The sequence below is a fragment of the Pongo abelii genome, chromosome 18 (assembly GCF_028885655.2).
Source record: "Pongo abelii isolate AG06213 chromosome 18, NHGRI_mPonAbe1-v2.0_pri, whole genome shotgun sequence".
Taxonomy (NCBI): domain Eukaryota; kingdom Metazoa; phylum Chordata; class Mammalia; order Primates; family Hominidae; genus Pongo; species Pongo abelii.
The window spans coordinates 26,344,130-26,361,542 of record NC_072003.2 but is presented as its reverse complement, the minus strand read 5'-3'; the positions used below and the strand labels follow the sequence as shown (position 1 = coordinate 26,361,542).

At 39.9% G+C, this 17,413-nt stretch overlaps 2 protein-coding genes across 2 annotated transcripts in view; one reads left to right on the top strand and one right to left on the bottom strand.

Annotated features, from left to right (window-relative positions):
• The first annotated feature begins 3,117 nt into the window (after positions 1-3,117).
• The window catches only part of LOC100456655 (cytochrome b-c1 complex subunit 2, mitochondrial), a 30,319-nt gene continuing 16,023 nt past the window's right edge, over positions 3,118-17,413 (top strand). The window contains exons 1-7 of the mRNA XM_002826213.5: positions 3,118-3,503; positions 7,270-7,353; positions 7,452-7,601; positions 8,572-8,636; positions 12,486-12,542; positions 12,789-12,913; positions 15,430-15,527. Of these exons, the coding sequence (XP_002826259.2) occupies positions 3,471-3,503; positions 7,270-7,353; positions 7,452-7,601; positions 8,572-8,636; positions 12,486-12,542; positions 12,789-12,913; positions 15,430-15,527 (612 nt within the window). The 5' untranslated portion in view covers positions 3,118-3,470. The remainder of the gene's footprint in view (positions 3,504-7,269; positions 7,354-7,451; positions 7,602-8,571; positions 8,637-12,485; positions 12,543-12,788; positions 12,914-15,429; positions 15,528-17,413) is intronic.
• Positions 7,432-17,413, bottom strand: part of PDZD9 (PDZ domain containing 9) — a 45,777-nt gene continuing 35,795 nt past the window's right edge. Inside the window, exon 5 of the mRNA XM_054533644.1 lies at positions 7,432-7,652. Coding sequence (XP_054389619.1) covers positions 7,620-7,652 — 33 coding nt within the window. The 3' untranslated portion in view covers positions 7,432-7,619. The remainder of the gene's footprint in view (positions 7,653-17,413) is intronic.

The window sequence follows — 17,413 nt, the reverse complement described above, 5'->3', positions numbered from 1 at the left end:
GTTAGTAAGTGCCACAGTGAGTAATTTAAAGCAATTTCAACATTAATTTACTCACATAAATGGTCTACTGTGGACAGTGGCAGTACAAAGTAAAAATATAAAAGAGAATAAATAGTTCACAACCTGGCGGAGGAAATACACCCATAGGGTGAATATAATTCAATGTGAAGTGTGCAGTCATAGAGGTATATGTGACTAAGATACAGATTTTCAATATTTCTCCTTCTGGAGACTTCTGTTACTTTTCTCCTGATGAGTCTTTCCAGCTTGGACAATTTCATGCTAACATTAGTTCTCTAATTGCTGCATTTACTTTCCAGTGCCTAAGTTATTTTAAAGTGACTTTGGTTCCAAGATTCACCTAACCACTTTAAATGAATGTTGTGTTTTTTGACATCTCATTATGTTGCTAACTTTAATATCTCAGAGCCATCTAATCTCTCATGATATAGCCAAATTCAAGGTAAAAATGAATGTGGCTGAGATGCTGTGGAAAAAAATGCCATTTCTATATGTTATAAATAAGACTGATTTCTTTCATTTATTTAGTATGACATATTAATGCTGCTGATAAAACTTATTTTCCAGGAGTGGATTAACTATGAAGCCAATGAAGCTTTGCTTATATGGCAGTTTCCGAATAATAATAGTAGTAATAGTGGCAGAAGTCATAGTAAACATTATTTTAATAATTATAATAATATAGCTAACATAGGGAGCCATATGGATTAAAGGATGTGCCGTTTGAATTTTAGGTTCAGTTTTGACTTTAAAACTTATTAGCTGTATAATTTTGGACAAGTAACAATCTTTCTTTATTGTACAAAATACCTGTCATAATATTATATACAAGAAAAAATATCTACTTTTCAGTGGTAAAAAAATTATAGTGTTAAAATCGTTAAAGGTTTAAGTTTAGAAAGAAATTTTTATTTTACTTCAATTTTCATTCTAAGCTTATCTATCTACCCAAATATTCTATTTTTTTTTAATGAGACACAATCCTATTCTAATTGTGGAAGGGGATATTGAGATCTTTAGAACATCAGCATTTAAAGATTATTCTGTGTATCTCATCTTTTATTCAAAGAATTTTCTTGAATATATACTTCTAATAAATCTAGTATGTTTGATACCATATGCTTTTGGGGATTCAAAGGAAGTGAGAAGTTTGAACACTGACAATGAAAAGATGGAAAATCATTCAGTCAGGACACAGCTTAATAAGAAACTTAAGGAAAAAATACCTGTAAAAGACTGTAGAAACATTGGAGGAACAGAAATGGTCATTGTGGTGATGGATTGAACTGACTTCCTAGACAAACTCTTTTCAGTTGGTGGGAAGAGAGGCAGAAGCAAAACAAATGTGTAGGAAAACAGTAGGAAAGCTAAATAATGTACAGAAAGAATGCTTTTAAAGCAAAGACAGAAGTTAAAAGTATATAAAATGAGGAAATTTGGAGCATTCTAAGATAAACTGAAAAAGTTCGGATTTTGTTCCAAAGCAAGAGAATAATATTTATCTCAAGATTGGATGATATTTGAGTTTCTTCTCAGTTTTTCCCTTTACTGTAACTTGTACAGGTCACCTTGCTTCTCTCCCTAGTTTATTAATTTCTCAATCAAAAGAATTAAAATCAATGAACTTAAAGCATATTCTTCAGGTTTTGATCCACTGTTACTCTATAACTGTGTGAGTTAGGAGGTTTTGACAAAGAGAAGAATGGAATGAAATGAAAATCTAGGGATTGACAACTGCATCTAGAATGAACTCCACAGAAGAGAGAGAAGAGAGAAGAAACCACATTCATAGCATATGGTGAGGTCACAAAAAGAGCATGGGCTTCTTAGACTCAGGTTTAACCCAGGTGTTTCCCTGAGCAACACCATAACCTTTCTACGTTTTCATTTCTTTCTCTGTAAAAGATGATATTGACTACTAACTCACAGTTTTTTGTTTTTTTTTTGCAAAAAGGAAATGAGACTGTAGATTTAGGAATCAAAATTACTTCCTTCATATCTTTAGCTATAGATGCTTACAAAATTTCTTTTTATCCTTAGACTTTTTAAGGCATAAAATTATTTAAATTTTGTATAAATATATGTGGATACAATGACTCTAGTATTCTAAATATGAAGAAAATCACTATTTTCTTGGCTGGATGCTGTGTATTCATGTATATTTGCTGATGGTGACATGTTTTATTTTAATGACCTTATTTTACTTGCTCATTTTGACAGTGATTACCTCTTCTGGACATTTTAATTTTGTTTTGTTGGGCCGGAAAAGGGATGTCCTTCATTTCCCTTTACAAAATTATTTAGAGCATAGATTCTATTTTGTAAGTAGAGGAAGATATTTCACATAATGTCTGTTGAATCCTGTGTGATAACAAAATAGTACAGAATACATTCATTTGAAATTAATAATGTTCCCCAATTATATTTTCACTTTTATTGTCTGTTTTGCTACTTCAAAAAAGTAATCTTATGAAACAGACTGGTGCTACAAATGTGGTGTCTAATGCTAACTCTCTTTTTTTTTTTGAGACGGAATCTCGCTCTGTCGCCCAGGCTGGAGTGCAGTGGCGTGGCGCGATCTGGGTTCACTGCAACCTCCGCCTCCCGGGTTCAAGCCATTCTGCTGCCTCAGCCTCCCGAGTAGCTGGGACTGCAGGCGCCCGCCAACACGCCCAGCTAATCTTTTTTTTGTCCAAAACATTTCTATTTTCCTAACACAAAAACTATAGCTCAGTTTTTATATTCTATGTAGCCCCAGCCTAGGACGTAAATTCCACGAGACCAAAAGCCTTGTGATGATTCCCCCGGGTTGTTGACCCTCCCGGTGTGTCCCGGGCCTGCTCTGGGGGACACAGCGGCGAATACGTTGAACAAGTCCCCTGTTTCACGGAGCTAAAGATCCAGTAAGGACTTCACCCAGCAAGAGGCAACTACGCTGGGCTTCGATGCCCAAGACCTCTGCAGAAAGGTGGAGTGGCAGGAATCTCCTGAAGCCCCCAATGTCCAAGGACGCGGAAACCCAGGGCCTCCAGTGCAGGTGTCATCCTGGAGAGCGCCTGCGAAGTCCCAAAAGAGGCGCGTCCCATTGGACAATCCCGAGCGGAAGAGGCCAAGACAGCGGGGGGAGTTGTGACGGGCTGCTGCAGACGTACTTAGAAAAGGGGTGCATACTGGATATTCAGGCCAGGAGAAGAACGCAAAAAGCAGTGACGTACATTATTCTCTGCATGTTTACTTGGGAAATCGTGCGTCTCCCTATTCTGAGTCTCGGAGGAATTGGACTGGTCTAACCCTATGCAGGGAGCAGTAGAGCGCGGCAGTATAGAGAGTACCTCACGAAGGGGACGTGGGAAAGCGTTAGCAGGGAACGCTGGGAAACTCCCGGCCTCCGCCACCATCTTGCTTTCCTTTAATCTGGCAGTGACCGTGTGTCAGAACAATCTTGAATCATGAAGCTACTAACCAGAGCCGGGTCCTTCTCGGTGAGTTCAGATGGCGGGTTTGGGAAAGGGCTGCGGAGTAGTGTGTCGACAAGGTGATACGAGGCGGAGATGTCTGGCCTGGGGTCTGGGCCTTGGGATTCGGTCTGCCCTTCAGCTGAACCCTGCGGGCCAAGTGGGCTGCAGACTGGGTCAGGCTTTGGAGGCCCAGCTCATGCTGTGAGCACAAGAGACCTAACACCAGGAAACCTGAAGAGAGGGGCAGGACGTAAGAGCGGAGTTGAAGCGACTCCCTGGAGAGACTTCTGAAGGTCACTCCGGTACTCAAGTGCTGGAGAAAGAGACCGTGAAACCCAGGGGGAGCAGGAGGACGGCGCAATTAGCCCCCCACCTTCACTTTATCCGCTGCAGCCTCTGCTCCTTGGTTTATCACGGAGCGTCAGTTTCCCCAGCGAATAAAAGTATAAGAAAGGAGCTAATGCAGGTAGAACACTTAACACAGTACCTGGAACTTCATTGTTAATTACTGTGGTGTCTTAGTCTGACGTTGCTTTTCTTGATCGTATGTTAGACGGTTCCTCCAAGACGTCTCTGTTTGTCCTCAAAAGCTCCTTAATTAAGTTTCCTCTTCAAGCCTAAATTAAACATAGCTGTCACTTGGGGAAAACTCACACACCAGGGTTATATCACTGTGGGACAGTGGTTATTAAGAGGGGTAAGGGGGAACACTTAAAAAAATTATAGCGAGGGACAGTATGCCCCCAGGGAACCGGTGGCGATGTTTGGAGACATATTTAGTTGCAACAACTTGTAAGGAGGATGCTGTTGGCATGGAGAGGCCAGGGGTGCTGCTAAACTTCGCCCTACAACAAAGAATTATCTAGCCCTAAGTGCCAGTAGTAGTACCTGTGTTGAGAAACCCCCCTAGATGGAGATGCGGAAGACCAGACCTGGGCATGGAATGTTCTTATGCTTTATGTTTACATAAATGTGCTGTGGGCTATATCAATTTAGGCTGTAATTGCATTAACCTTCCAGGTATACCTAGACACACCAGTGATTACCCTTGGAGGGAAGCACGGTTAGATTGGCAAAAGACCCCAAAATTTCCTTCTCCATTCTATTTTGCAATAGAAAAAGCTCAGAGAAAACAGTTGGAGAGGCCCAAAGTAAACAAATTGCAGTGAACTTGAAAGCAATTATTTATGTGTCTAATTTTAGCACTTTATATAGGAGAATAAACTTAGATATATCTTGTTATTAGAACAAAATAATTTAGAAAATTGCATGACAGTTATTAGGATAATTTGCTGATTTGAATGGGACGATTAAGAAGCACATTACCGGCCGAGCACGATGGCTCACACCTGCAATCCTAGCACTTTGGGAGTCGGAGGCAGGCGGATCACTTGAGATCGGGAGTTCGAAACCAGTCTGGCCATCATGGTGAAACCCCGTCTCTACTAAAAATACAAAAAAAAAATTAGCCGGGCGTGGTGGTGGTGGGCGCCTCTAATCCCAGCTACTCGGGAGGCTGAGGCAGGAGAATCTCTTGAACCCAGGAAGCGGAGGTTGCAGTGAGCCGAGATCACACCACTGCACTCCAGCCTAGGTGACAGAGCGAGACTCCGTCTCAAAAAAAAAAAATTACCAACAAAGAGTCACTATTTGGGCACATTTGGTTGGAAAACACCTAAAATCTCACTTGCTAACAGAATTATAGATTATTCATATTTGAATTGCTATGCCCATATGTCTTAAAAGTTTACTTTTTGGAAAATTATAGGCCAAAATTACAAAGAAGGTTAACTATACCATACCCAGCAAACTAAATTGATGACGATAAAGTAAAGCTAATTGTAATTCATAACTGAAAAGCAGTACTAAAAGCAAGTGATAACCAGCAGCCAACCTAGTACAGCACTAATGATGTACAACAAACAGCCTTCTGGACAGCACAGAGTGGAGGCATTGCAGACTGTGCAGGGATGTCTGGGAAACTCCAGCGAGGAGGTGTTCATTGGGTCTCGGGAGCACCAAGTTTTATTCACTTATCATCTCCTCTAATAACCTCATGAATTTTAGTCATAATCAGAATGATTTGTATGGCATTGTATAACATTTGCCAAAACAAACTGAATAAAATGAATGCATTTTGGGTCCATTATCTAATATTTAATGGGACCCTTTTACCCTACCAGTAACTGCATTTTATATATTGAGAATCTGACATGGATGAAGCCATTGTTAATCTCAGGATGACATACATGTCATAAATGTTTTATTTAGTCAAAAAAAGTAAGACCTTTGGTTGTGTGGTCTTAATACAGCACACGAGAGTGAAGATACAATGGAAAATATTGAGGGCTTGGAGGAAGTTGGTATATACTTTGTGTTTTTCTTTTTTTTTTCTTGAGATGGAGTTTTGCTCTTGTTGCCCAGGCTGGACTGCAATGGCACAATCTCGGCTCACTGCAACCTCCGCCTCCCGGGTTCAAGTGATTCTCCTGCCTCAGCCTCCCCAGTAGCTGGGATTACAGGCATGCGTCACCACGCCCCGCTAATTTTGTATTTTTATTAGAGATGGGGTTTCTCCATGTTTGTCAGGCTAGTCTCGAGCTCCTGACCTCAGGTGATCCGCCCACCTCAGCCTCCCAGAGTGCTGGGATTACAGGCGTGAGCCACCGCGCCCAGCTAGTTTGACTTTTTTAAAGGTTTCTAAGATGATTAAGGAGATGAAACCATTTCAGTTGGAAAATAGACTGAACGGATGACATTCATTGGGCAGATAAAAAAAACAAGAAGCTGAAACCTATAAAAGGTTGTGGACACAGGCCGGGTGTGGTGGCTCCCGCCTGTAATTCTAGCACTTCGGGAGGCTGAGGTGGGTGGATTGCCTGAGCTCAGGAGTTTGAGACCAGCCGGAGCTATGGGGTGAAACGCCATCTCTACTAAAATACAAAAAATTAGCCAGGCGTGGCAGCATGTGCCTGTAATCCCAGCTACTTGGGAGGCTGAGACAGGAGAATCGCTGGAATCCAGGAGGCAGACATTGCAATGACCCGAGATCGCGCTGTTGCACTCCAGTGTGGGACACAGAGCACGACTCTGTCTCAACAAAAAAGGTTGTGGATGGGGTGATCTGACACTTTTTCAAAAAATGCCAAAGCTTTAGAACTACAAAGGACCATGAAACTTTTATAAGGTAACTGAAAGATAAGAAAATACAGTGATTCTTTACATCATTTAAAAAATAAGCATCAAGAACTCTATAAATCACTAATAAATAGAGGTTTAAGAATGGCTTGGGCAAGCTGGTGGGTTAATAAGTCCATAATAAGTTATGCAGCTAGGCGGGGTGCAGTGGCTCACACCTGTAATTCCAACACTTTGGGAGACCAAGGCGGGCGGATCACTTAAGATCAGGAGTTCAAGACCAGCTTGGCCAACACAGTGAAACCCCATCTCTACTAAAAAATACAAAACAAAAACTAGCTGGACATGGTGGCACGCACCTGTAATTCCAGCTACTTGGGAGGCTAAGGCAGGAGAATGGCTTGAACCCAGGAGGTGGAGGTTGAAGTGAACTCAGATTGCGCCACTGCACTCCAGCCTGAGCGACAGAGGGACACTCTGTCTCAAAAAAAAAAAAAAAAAATGTTATGCAGCTAAATCCTCCCATGGAGGTGGTTATTGCTCCTTTTACCCCTGAACACTCTCTGTCGTTTGGGTACCCTAAGGTACCATGCTTTTATATAAAGCACTGTTCTTGTGAGAAATATGTGTAACCTGTGTTTTTTATGTTTAGAGATTTTATTCCCTCAAAGTTGCCCCCAAAGTTAAAGCCACAGCTGCGCCTGCAGGAGCACCGCCACAACCTCAGGACCTTGAGGTTAGTCCCACTAACTTGCTCGCTGGAAGCAATACATGCCTTACTCTCCTTGGTAATACGAAGACATTCATTATATCTCTACTTTATTTTAAATACAGTTTACCAAGTTACCAAATGGCTTGGTGATTGCTTCTTTGGAAAACTATGCTCCTATATCAAGAATTGGTTTGTTCATTAAAGCAGGCAGTAGATATGAGGACTCCAACAATTTAGGAACCACCCATTTGCTGCGTCTTACATCCAGTCTGGTGAGTATCTTCACTACCTCAAGTGTTTGGAAATGCTGTGGTATCTTGGTCCTGTGAAAAAGAAAAACTAAAATCAATGTCTTTATATTTGATTCCTTGACCTGCCATAACAAATTACCACAGACTGGGTAGCTTAAACCAAATAAGTTTATCCTGTCAGAGTTCTAGAGGCTAGAAGTCCAAGTCAAGGTGTCTAAGCCAAGCCAAGATATCAGCAGGGCTGTGATCCCTCTAAAGGTTCTAGGAAGGCACATAGCCTCCCCCACCTGTTCCTAGCTTCCAGCAGTTGCCCACAACCCTTCATGTTCCTTGACCTGCAACTGCATCACCGCAGTCTCTGCGTTTGTTGTCACATGGCCTTCCTTCTGTCTGTGTCCACATTTCCTCCTAATAAGGATACCAGTTATATTAGATTTAGTGCCCACTATAATCCAATATGATGTCATCTTAAGTACTTACATCTGCAGAGACCTTATTACCAAATAAAGTAACATGCAAACATTCTGGCTGGACATAAATTTGGAGGGGAACACTGTTGAACCCAGTACAGTCCCCTAATGTAAAATGAGAAATCACAAGATATTTGCCACAGAGAAGCACTAAATTAGTATCCATATGAATGTTGATGTCAGAGCATAAGAAATTCAGTAAACAAATTTTTAAAATGAAGTGCCATAAATTGAAAGAAAATTAACTCTTTTTTTCCCATATACAAGTCTCTTTCAGAATAGACTAATGAATCCAGTAAGCTTGTATTTGACACTGGAAATTTTACATGAATGTACTTAATGTAAAAATCTATACTTAAGCTTTTTGTTGAGCCTTGTTTTATAATTCTTAACTAAAAAAGGATGCAGGAATTTAGTAAAATTCTTTTTAAATCTGCTCACAACAGATTTTGATATAGTGTGATGTTTGGCAAACTTGGCATTGAAAAGCTACAAAGATAATCATTCTTTTCTTTTTCAAGACGACAAAAGGAGCTTCATCTTTCAAGATAACCCGTGGAATTGAAGCAGTTGGTGGCAAATTAAGGTTTGTTAAATAAGTAATAGAAAATAGTGAAAATGCCAGAAAATATTCAATTTTAAGGGAACTTTTCTCTGTTATCAAGGAGGTTGAGGATTTCTTAAGCAACACAAGAAGGAAAAGACTGATGAATTTGAGTACATCAAAATGTAAAACGTCTTTATGTCTTAAAGTAAAAATTTAAGTAACTGTCTGGGAGTAGATATCTGCAATATATAGGCATACCTCAGAGATGTTGCAGGTTCTGTTCCAGACCACCACAATGAAGGGAATATTGCAGCAAAGCAAGTCATAGGAATTTGGGGTTTCCCAGTGGATATAAAAGTTATGTTTACACTATACTGTGGTCTACTAAGTGTACAATGACATTTTGTCTTGGAAAAAAGTACATAACCTTAATTTTAAAATATTTTGTTGCTTTAAAAATGTTAACAGTTATCTGAATCTTCAGCAAGTCATAATCTTTTTGCTGGTGGAGGGTCTTGCCTCCACGTTAATGGCTGCTGACTGATCAAGGTGGTGGTTGCTGAAGGTGGTGGTGACTGATAATTTCTTAAAATCAGACAACAGTGAAGTTTGCTGCATTGATTGACTCTTCCTTTTATGAAAGACTTCGCTGTATCATGAGATGCTGTTTTTAGCCGTTTACCCACACAACTTCTTTCAAAATTAGAGTCAGTCATCTCAAACCCTCCCAGTTTTTTATCAACCAAGATTATGTAATACTCTTTTTTATCATTTCAACAGTGTTCACAGCATCTTCAACCAGGAGTAGAATCCCTCTCAAGAAACCACTTTCTTTGCTCATCCATAAGAAGCATCTCCTCATCTGTTCAAGCTTTATCATAAGATTGCAGCCCTTCAGTCATATCTTCAGGCCCCACTTCTAGTTGTCTTGCTACTCCCACCATAGTTGCAGTTTCTTCCCCCCTGAAGTCTTGCCTCTCAGAGTCACCCATAAGGGTTGGAATTGGCTTCTTCCAAACTTATGTTAATGTTGATACTTTGACATCCTCCCATGAGTCACAAATGTTCTTAATGGTGTCTAGAATGGTGAATTCTTTTCAGAAAGTTTTTTAATTTACTTTGCCCAGATCCATCAGCGTCTTCACTATCTGTGGTAGCTATAGCCTTACAAAATGTATTTCTTAAATAATAAGACCTGAAAATAAAAATTACTCCTTGATCCATGGGGTGCAGAAGGGATGTTCTATTAGCAGGAATGAAAACAGTATCAATCTCCTTGTACATCTGCATCAGAGCTCTTGGCATTGTCAGCAGTAATAATTTGAAAGGAATCTTTTTTCTGAGCAATGGGCTTAAAATATTCAGTCAACCATGCTATAAACAGATGTACTATCATCCAGGCTTTTTTGTTCCATTCACAGAGCACAGGCAGAGTAGATTTAGCATAATTCCTAAGGGCTGTAGGATTTTGAGAATGGTACATGACCTCATCCTAAAGTCACCAGCTGCATTAGTCCCCAACAAGAGTCAGCCTGTCGTTTGAAGCTTTGACGCCAGGCATTGACTTTTCTCTAGCTACGAAAGTCCTGGACAGCATCTTCCAATGTAAGGCTGTTTTGTCAGCATTGAAAATCTGTGGTTTAGTGTAGCCACCTTCATCGATGATCTTATGTAGATCTTCTGGATAACTTGCTGCAGCTTCTATATTAGCATTTGCTGCTTCACTGTGTTTTATTATATTAAGAAGATGGCTTCTTTCCTTAAAGCTCACGAACTAACCTCTGCTAGCTTCAGACTTTTCTTCTGCACCTCACCTCTCTCAGCCTTCATATAATTGAAGAGAGTTAGGGCATTGCTCTGGATTAAGCTTTGACTTAAGGGAATACAGTTTGATCTAATCCAGACCAGTAAAACTCTCTATTATCAGCAATAAGGCTGTCTTGCTTTCATATCATTCATGTGTTCAGTGGAGTAGCACTTTTAGTTTTCTTCAAGAACTGCACTAGTGCAAGAGGCCTAGCTTTTGACCTGTCTCTGTTTTTAACATGCCTTCTTTCTTCACTTCCTCAGAAGCTTAATCCCTTCTAGCTTCTGATTTAAAGTGAGAGACATGAGACTCTTCCTTTCACTTGTATACTTAGAGGCCATTGTCAGGTTATTCATTAGCTTAATTTCAATATTGTTGTGTCTCAGGAGTAGGAAGATCCAAAGAGAGGGAGAGAGACTTGGGGAGCAGCTGGTCAGTGGAACAGTCAGGACAGAAACAGCATTTCTTTTTTTTAATTAATTTATTTTAAAGACAGGGTCTTGCTCTGTTGCCCAGGCTAGAGTGGAGTGGTGCAGACATGTCTTATTGCAGCCTTGAACTCCTGGGCCCAAGCGATTCTTCTCCCTCCGCTTCCCAATTAGCTAGGACTATAGGCACATTCCTCCATGCCCGGCTAATTTTTTGGGTTTTTTTGTACAGATGGAGGTCTTACTATGTTGCCCAGACTGGTCTTGAACTCCTGGCCTCAGGTGATCCTCTCACCTCAGCCCAGCATGCTGGGATTACAGATGTGAGCCACTGCACCCAGCCCAGATTTTTTATATATTGTGTTGTCAGTGGTAAAGATGATAGAGAATGTCTCATTCTGCTGATAAGAGTATAAATTGATACAACCACTTAGGAAAGAATCAAAGAATATCTGGTAATATTGAAAAACCCCACAGTTTTTAATCACATTCACAAAGGTATTCTTTATAAAGACTGGAAATTATCTAAGTGTCCGTCTTTAGGGAAATGGGTAAAGTATGACAGAGTCATGATGAGACCGCTACACAGCCATTACAGAATGAACTAGATCTATACGTCAACATAGCACAACTGAAGGGCAAAATAGTGTGTGAACAAGCAAGTTTCAAGATTTTTTTAAGGTATTTTAATTTTTTAAGCAGAAAAATACTATGTAGTGCTTATGATTGTGGTTTCCAGAGTGGGAGAGAGTGAGGGAATTGGCCTTGGGAGGGTACGAAAAGATCTTCAACTTTATTTGCCATTTTAAAAAATTGTGGTCAAATGTATATAACATAAAATTTTTTTTTTTTTTTTTTTTTTTAGACAGTCTCGCTGTGTCGCCCAGGCTGGAGTGCAGTGGCATGATCTTGGCTCACTGTAACCTCTGCCTCTTGGGTTCAAGCGATTCTCCTACCTCAGCCTCCCTGGTAGCTGGGATTACAGGCATGCGCCATCATGCTTGGCTAATTTTTGTATTTTTAGTAGAGACCATGGTTTCACCCTGTCGGCCAGGCTGGTCTCAAACTCCTGACCTCAAGTGATCCACCCACCTCGGCCTCCCAAAGTGCTGGGATTACAGGTGTGAGCCACTGCGCCCGGCCCAAATTTATCATTTTCTTAAGTGTGCAGTTAAGTGGCATTCAGCAACCATCACCAACATTCAGCTCCAGAACTTTCCTTTCTTCTCCCACCTGAAACTCTGTACCTGTTAAACAATGGCTGCTCATTCTCCCCTCCCCTCAGCCTCTGGCAACTACCATTCTCTTTTCAGTCTCTACAAATTTGACTACTCCAGGTACCTCATAAGTAGAATCATACAATATTTGTCCCTTTGTGACTGGCTTATTATCCTTAGCATAATGTCCTCAGGGTTCATCTGTGTTGTAACGTGACCAGATTTCACTCCTTTTAAGGTTGAATTATTTGCTGGTTTTTAAAAAAATTTTGAATTTTAGTTGGTGAATATGTGGAGTTTTGTTATATTATTGTTCGCACCTTTTATACTTCAGAAATTTTCTTTCCAAAGGAATTGGTTGATATAACAGAAGATTATAAGGGAAAGCTTACTATCCTGATTCAGATGATTTACTGTAGTTTATTTTCCAATTCAGTGTGACCGCAACAAGGGAAAACATGGCTTACACTGTGGAATGCCTGCGGGGTGATGTGTAAGTACCTGTGTGTGTTTAGGACTTCTGCTTTGAAAGAAATACTAAGCTGCTCACTTCTGGTCTTTGTAATGCATCATTATGACCTCTGACTTCCATTTTGGATTATTGTTCATAAACTGCTCAAAAACACTGTGCTTACCGCAAGACGTAAAGTTTCACATTGAGAGCATTACAGCTATGTAGAATCTCAAATGTTGGCTTTACATTTTTGACTCGTAATTCTTATCTCGATGTCTTCTGTAGTGATATTCTAATGGAGTTCCTGCTCAATGTCACCACAGCACCAGAATTTCGTCGTTGGGAAGTAGCTAACCTTCAGCCTCAGCTAAAGATTGACAAAGCTGTGGCCTTTCAGAATCCGCAGACTCGTAAGTACATTTCCAGATCACATTTGATTCTAAGATAACTGGGTTTTTTAGAAGGTCAATTTATAGAAGAAAAAAAATTGCTGTCAAAATTTTATTTTTATTTTTATTTATTTATTTTTTTGAGACAGAGTCTCACTCTGTCACCCAGGCTGGAGTGCAGTGGCATGATCTTGGCTCACTGCAACCTCCGCCTCCCGGGTTCAAGCAATTCTCCTGCCTCAGCCTCCTGAGCAGCTGGAATTATAGGTGTGCACCACCACACCTGGCTAATTTTTTGTATTTTTAGTAGAAACGGGGTTTTGCCATGTTGGTCAGACTGGAGTTCAGTCTTGAATTCCTGGCCTCAAGTGATCCACCCACCTCAGCCTCCCAAAGTGCTGGTGTTACAGGTGTGAGCTACCATGCCTGGCCAAATGTTTTACTACTTGAATTTGAAAATATCTTTTTCAAAAATTTGTTATTTAGATTTATTATTCTTTTGTTTCTAAACATTTATAATCATTTTTCATGTTTGATGGTAAGTAAATTGTTTGTAAGATCCTAGAAGTTTTTCCTGTTTCCTTCCCAATGTTTTGTTTATGTTTGTTTGTTTGTTTTTGAGACAGGGTGTTGCTTGTTGCCCAGGCTGGAGTGCAGTGGCACAGTCTCACTGCAGCCTGAACCTTCTGGACTCAGGTGATCCTCCTACTTCAGCCTCCTGAGTAGCTGGGACTACAGGCACACACCACCACACCCTGCTAATTTTTATTTTTATTTTTTTATGGAGATGAGGTCTCACTCTATTGCCCAGGCTGGTCTCAAACTCCTGGGCTGAAGTGATCCTCCCACCTCAGCTTCCCAAAGTGCTGGGATTACAGGCATGAGCCACTGTGCCTGACCCCTAGTGATTTTTAAGAGTTGTTTTGCTTACCCCAAATCCTGTACCAGTTTATTGCTGCTGCTATTATTGCTTACTGCTGTGTTGCTATTATTGTTTAGCCATCTCCTCTTTATTGAGTCTTTCCAAAGTAAGTAACTTAATTTTTTTAAATAGGAATCTTTTTTGCATTCATATTTTATGTTTATATAATGTCTAATTATATAATCTTGACAAGTACAACTGGTAATACAAGTCTGTAAACAAGCGCCGCTGACTCTTGGGAGTCATACAACTTCTGGTGGGAGCAGAAATGTGCAGGAAGAGTAGAAATAGCTCAACTCAGTGGCTCAGCATGGGACAGGCTGCCCTCCACATGCAGGCCTGGGGACTGATGTTATTTCATGATGATGCTTGCTGTCACGGAGAAGCATGATCTTTGTTGCTCAGGATTTCTACTGAAGAAATAGATAGAATAGTACAATTTTAGAAAAGATGACCTATGTGTCCAGAGTGGCTTCTTCCCCACTGGCGGCTGTGAGGCACCAGCCTGCATCTATTCTGCCTGAACAGTTACTATGTAGTCTCCTGGCTGGTGTCAGCCTCCAGGTTTACATCTTGAGTCCATCTCCCACACGGCCATTACAGTGATCCTTCTGACTTGAAAGTAAGCCTTCTTATTATCTGTGGGATAAAGTCCAAACAGCATATACGTATATGGCCTTGCATGATCTTACCCCAGCCCACTTCTCTTACTTTATGCTCTACCCTCTTCTTCCAGCTGCAATTCCCATTTGAATCAAATTATCGTTATACTTTATGCCTTTGTTTTGTCTGCTTCCTATGCCTAAAATGATGTTCCCAAATGATTTCCCCTGGGAGACACCAGCTCGTTCTGTAAGATGGATCCCATATATTACTTGTATTAATTGTTTTCCAATTCCCACTGCCCTTCCCTTGTACCTCTACTGCACTTCTGACACACTGCCGGCATTGTACCCATAATACTTTATTTCACAGTTTTTCCTCTTAAAATTTGAGGGCAGGCATTGTATGTTCCACATCTCTGTATTTCTGGCACCTAGCACAGTGCCTCGCATAGGCAAGTTGCCAGGTAATGAGCAACTGAAGGAAATACTGCAGGCAAAAAGGCATTGAAGCAAGAAAGCAGGGAAAGCACCAAGCACCACGGAGGAGTAAGTCCCAGTGGAAGCTCCCATTGGTCCCCTGAAAGCTACCTGACAATCTCCTTATTACCTAGAGAGGAAACGTAGGAGTAAGTAAAATTCAGATTAAATGACTTGTCCAAGGTCACATGGCAAGATGGCAGCAGAACCATAACTAGATGGGGACTTCCCAAAACCCAGGCCAGTATACCTTCCAAGTGATACCAGCTAGGTTAAAGTTAGAAAAGTGGTTTAGGTGGACTCCAGTATATAGAAGCTGCTGCCTTGTAATCTTTTTTTTTTTTTTCTCAGCACATTCTACTGGCAGAAACTGGCAGTTACTAGAGGTTAAATGATAATAAATTTTAAGTCCTCTTAACATATGAATGCCAGAAGATGACCAAATTTGTATAGGCTTGTTGCTTTCTAGGTTTTAAAAATGTTGTCTTTACTGAAAGTGCATTTCCCTAAATGCTTCTTCACTTATCTCACAGATGTCATTGAAAATTTGCATGCAGCAGCTTACCGGAATGCCTTGGCTAATCCCTTGTATTGTCCTGACTATAGGATTGGAAAAGTGACATCAGAGGAGGTACCAATAAAACATATTTTGAAATGTGCTTGTTTTTCACGTTAAATTGAACATCTACCATTTCAGGTTTGTTTGTTAATTTTTCCTTTTATCTTCTAACCTTAAGAAATTCAACGTGCTTGCTTTTTCATCCACCTGCTTTTTAACTAAAATTTTATCTGAACAATTTTTGTATATCCTTTAAGAAATGTTTTCATGACTAAAGGGACATGATCATTACAGAAAAATTAAAAAGTAAAATCAAACAAAATGAAGGAAAAGAAAACATCTCACGTTCCTAAAGGCACTCAGTGTTAATACCTGGTATATTTTCTTCTAAACCCTTTTCTGTGTGTATGTATCTTTTTTATTTGTTTGTTTGTTTGTTTTAAATATGGGGTCTTGCTGTGTTGCCTAGGCTGGTCTTGAACTCTTAAGCTCAAGCAGTCCTTCTGCCTCTGCCTCTCAGAGTGTTGGGATTACAGGCATGAGCCATTGCACCCAGCCTGTGTATCTTTTTTAAACAGTATTTAAATGTTTAAGTATCATAATAGGGGCTGGGCCCAGTGGCTCACACCTGTAATCTCAGTACTTTAGGAGGCCAAGACAGAAGGATCACTTGAGGCCAGGAGTTCAAGACCAGCCTGGGCAACATAGCAAGACCCTGTCTCTACAAAAAAAAAAAAAAAATGTGTGTGTGTGTATGTGTATGTGTGTGTGTATACGTATATATAAAATAGGTCCTTTGACTAAAACTCTTTGGTCTCTCTGAATTTGTAAATAAGACTTGAGCCCACTTCCTTAGCTCCGGATCCATCCTCGCTCGCTCATTCACGTTCTTCAGCACACCAGCCTCCGTTTGCTGGCTGTAGGGGTTTGTCACATGCCACAGCCATATGTGCATCTTAGAACTTTGTTTCCAAAACATGAAACGTTGAATGCTGAATCTACAAGTGTAGATATGTGCATATAATCTTAATTTCCTATTCCTACCACCCAGACCCAAAAACAGATTTTATCAAAAGACATTAAGAGAAAAATTGGGAATTATCAACACCTTCAAAGTATATCTGACTCAAAAATTTAAGGTTTTTACTCTCGTTTCATTCTTAGTTAGCTGTTACAGAAAACTAAACTGTATCCCTTGCTCTTTTTGACTTATCAATTAACAATTTGATGCCTTCCATTTATATGGCACTTTTATTTACAAATTTTAACTTGTATCATCCAACTTGAACAGGCAGCAGTTTTCATAAGACTGGACTCTAATGAGTTTTGAAATTTTTTAGAAATCAAATTCAGCCTCATGAAGATGTGTCATTAAGTTAGCTAAAACATAGCAAAAGTTTATCTACAAGGATGGCTATTGTGATATTGTTTTATAATTGTGAAAAATTAGAAACAAGTTAATATCCAGCATTAGAGAACTAGTTAAATAACTTATAGAATGGAACAGTATTCAACCATTCAAAAATATTAGTTGATACATAAAACTTCACAGCATATTGTCACATAAAGCAATTTACGAATTAGGACATACCAAAAGGTCCCTTTTTTAAATAAAAGGTATGTATGTATGCATTATAGACAAATACCAAGATGTTAACTGTCATAACTTGGTTATCTCAAAGTTAATAGTATTTTTTAAATGTGTCCCTAGGCTAAAGGAAACTCTAAAGAAATTGGCGCTAGAATACTTGGAGCAATGGCAGCATCAATAGAAAAACATAAATAGAAAAAGAGTATGACTTTCCAAGGTTACTCCATAGATATAGACACCATTCATTTTAGGGCACGGATTATGATAAATTGATTAAAAGTTCAGTTTCATTACTTTAGCCCAGTGATTCTCAAACGTTATCACTTTCCTTCCTGAGGAGCCTTTCCAGCCATTTTTTTGTAAACCT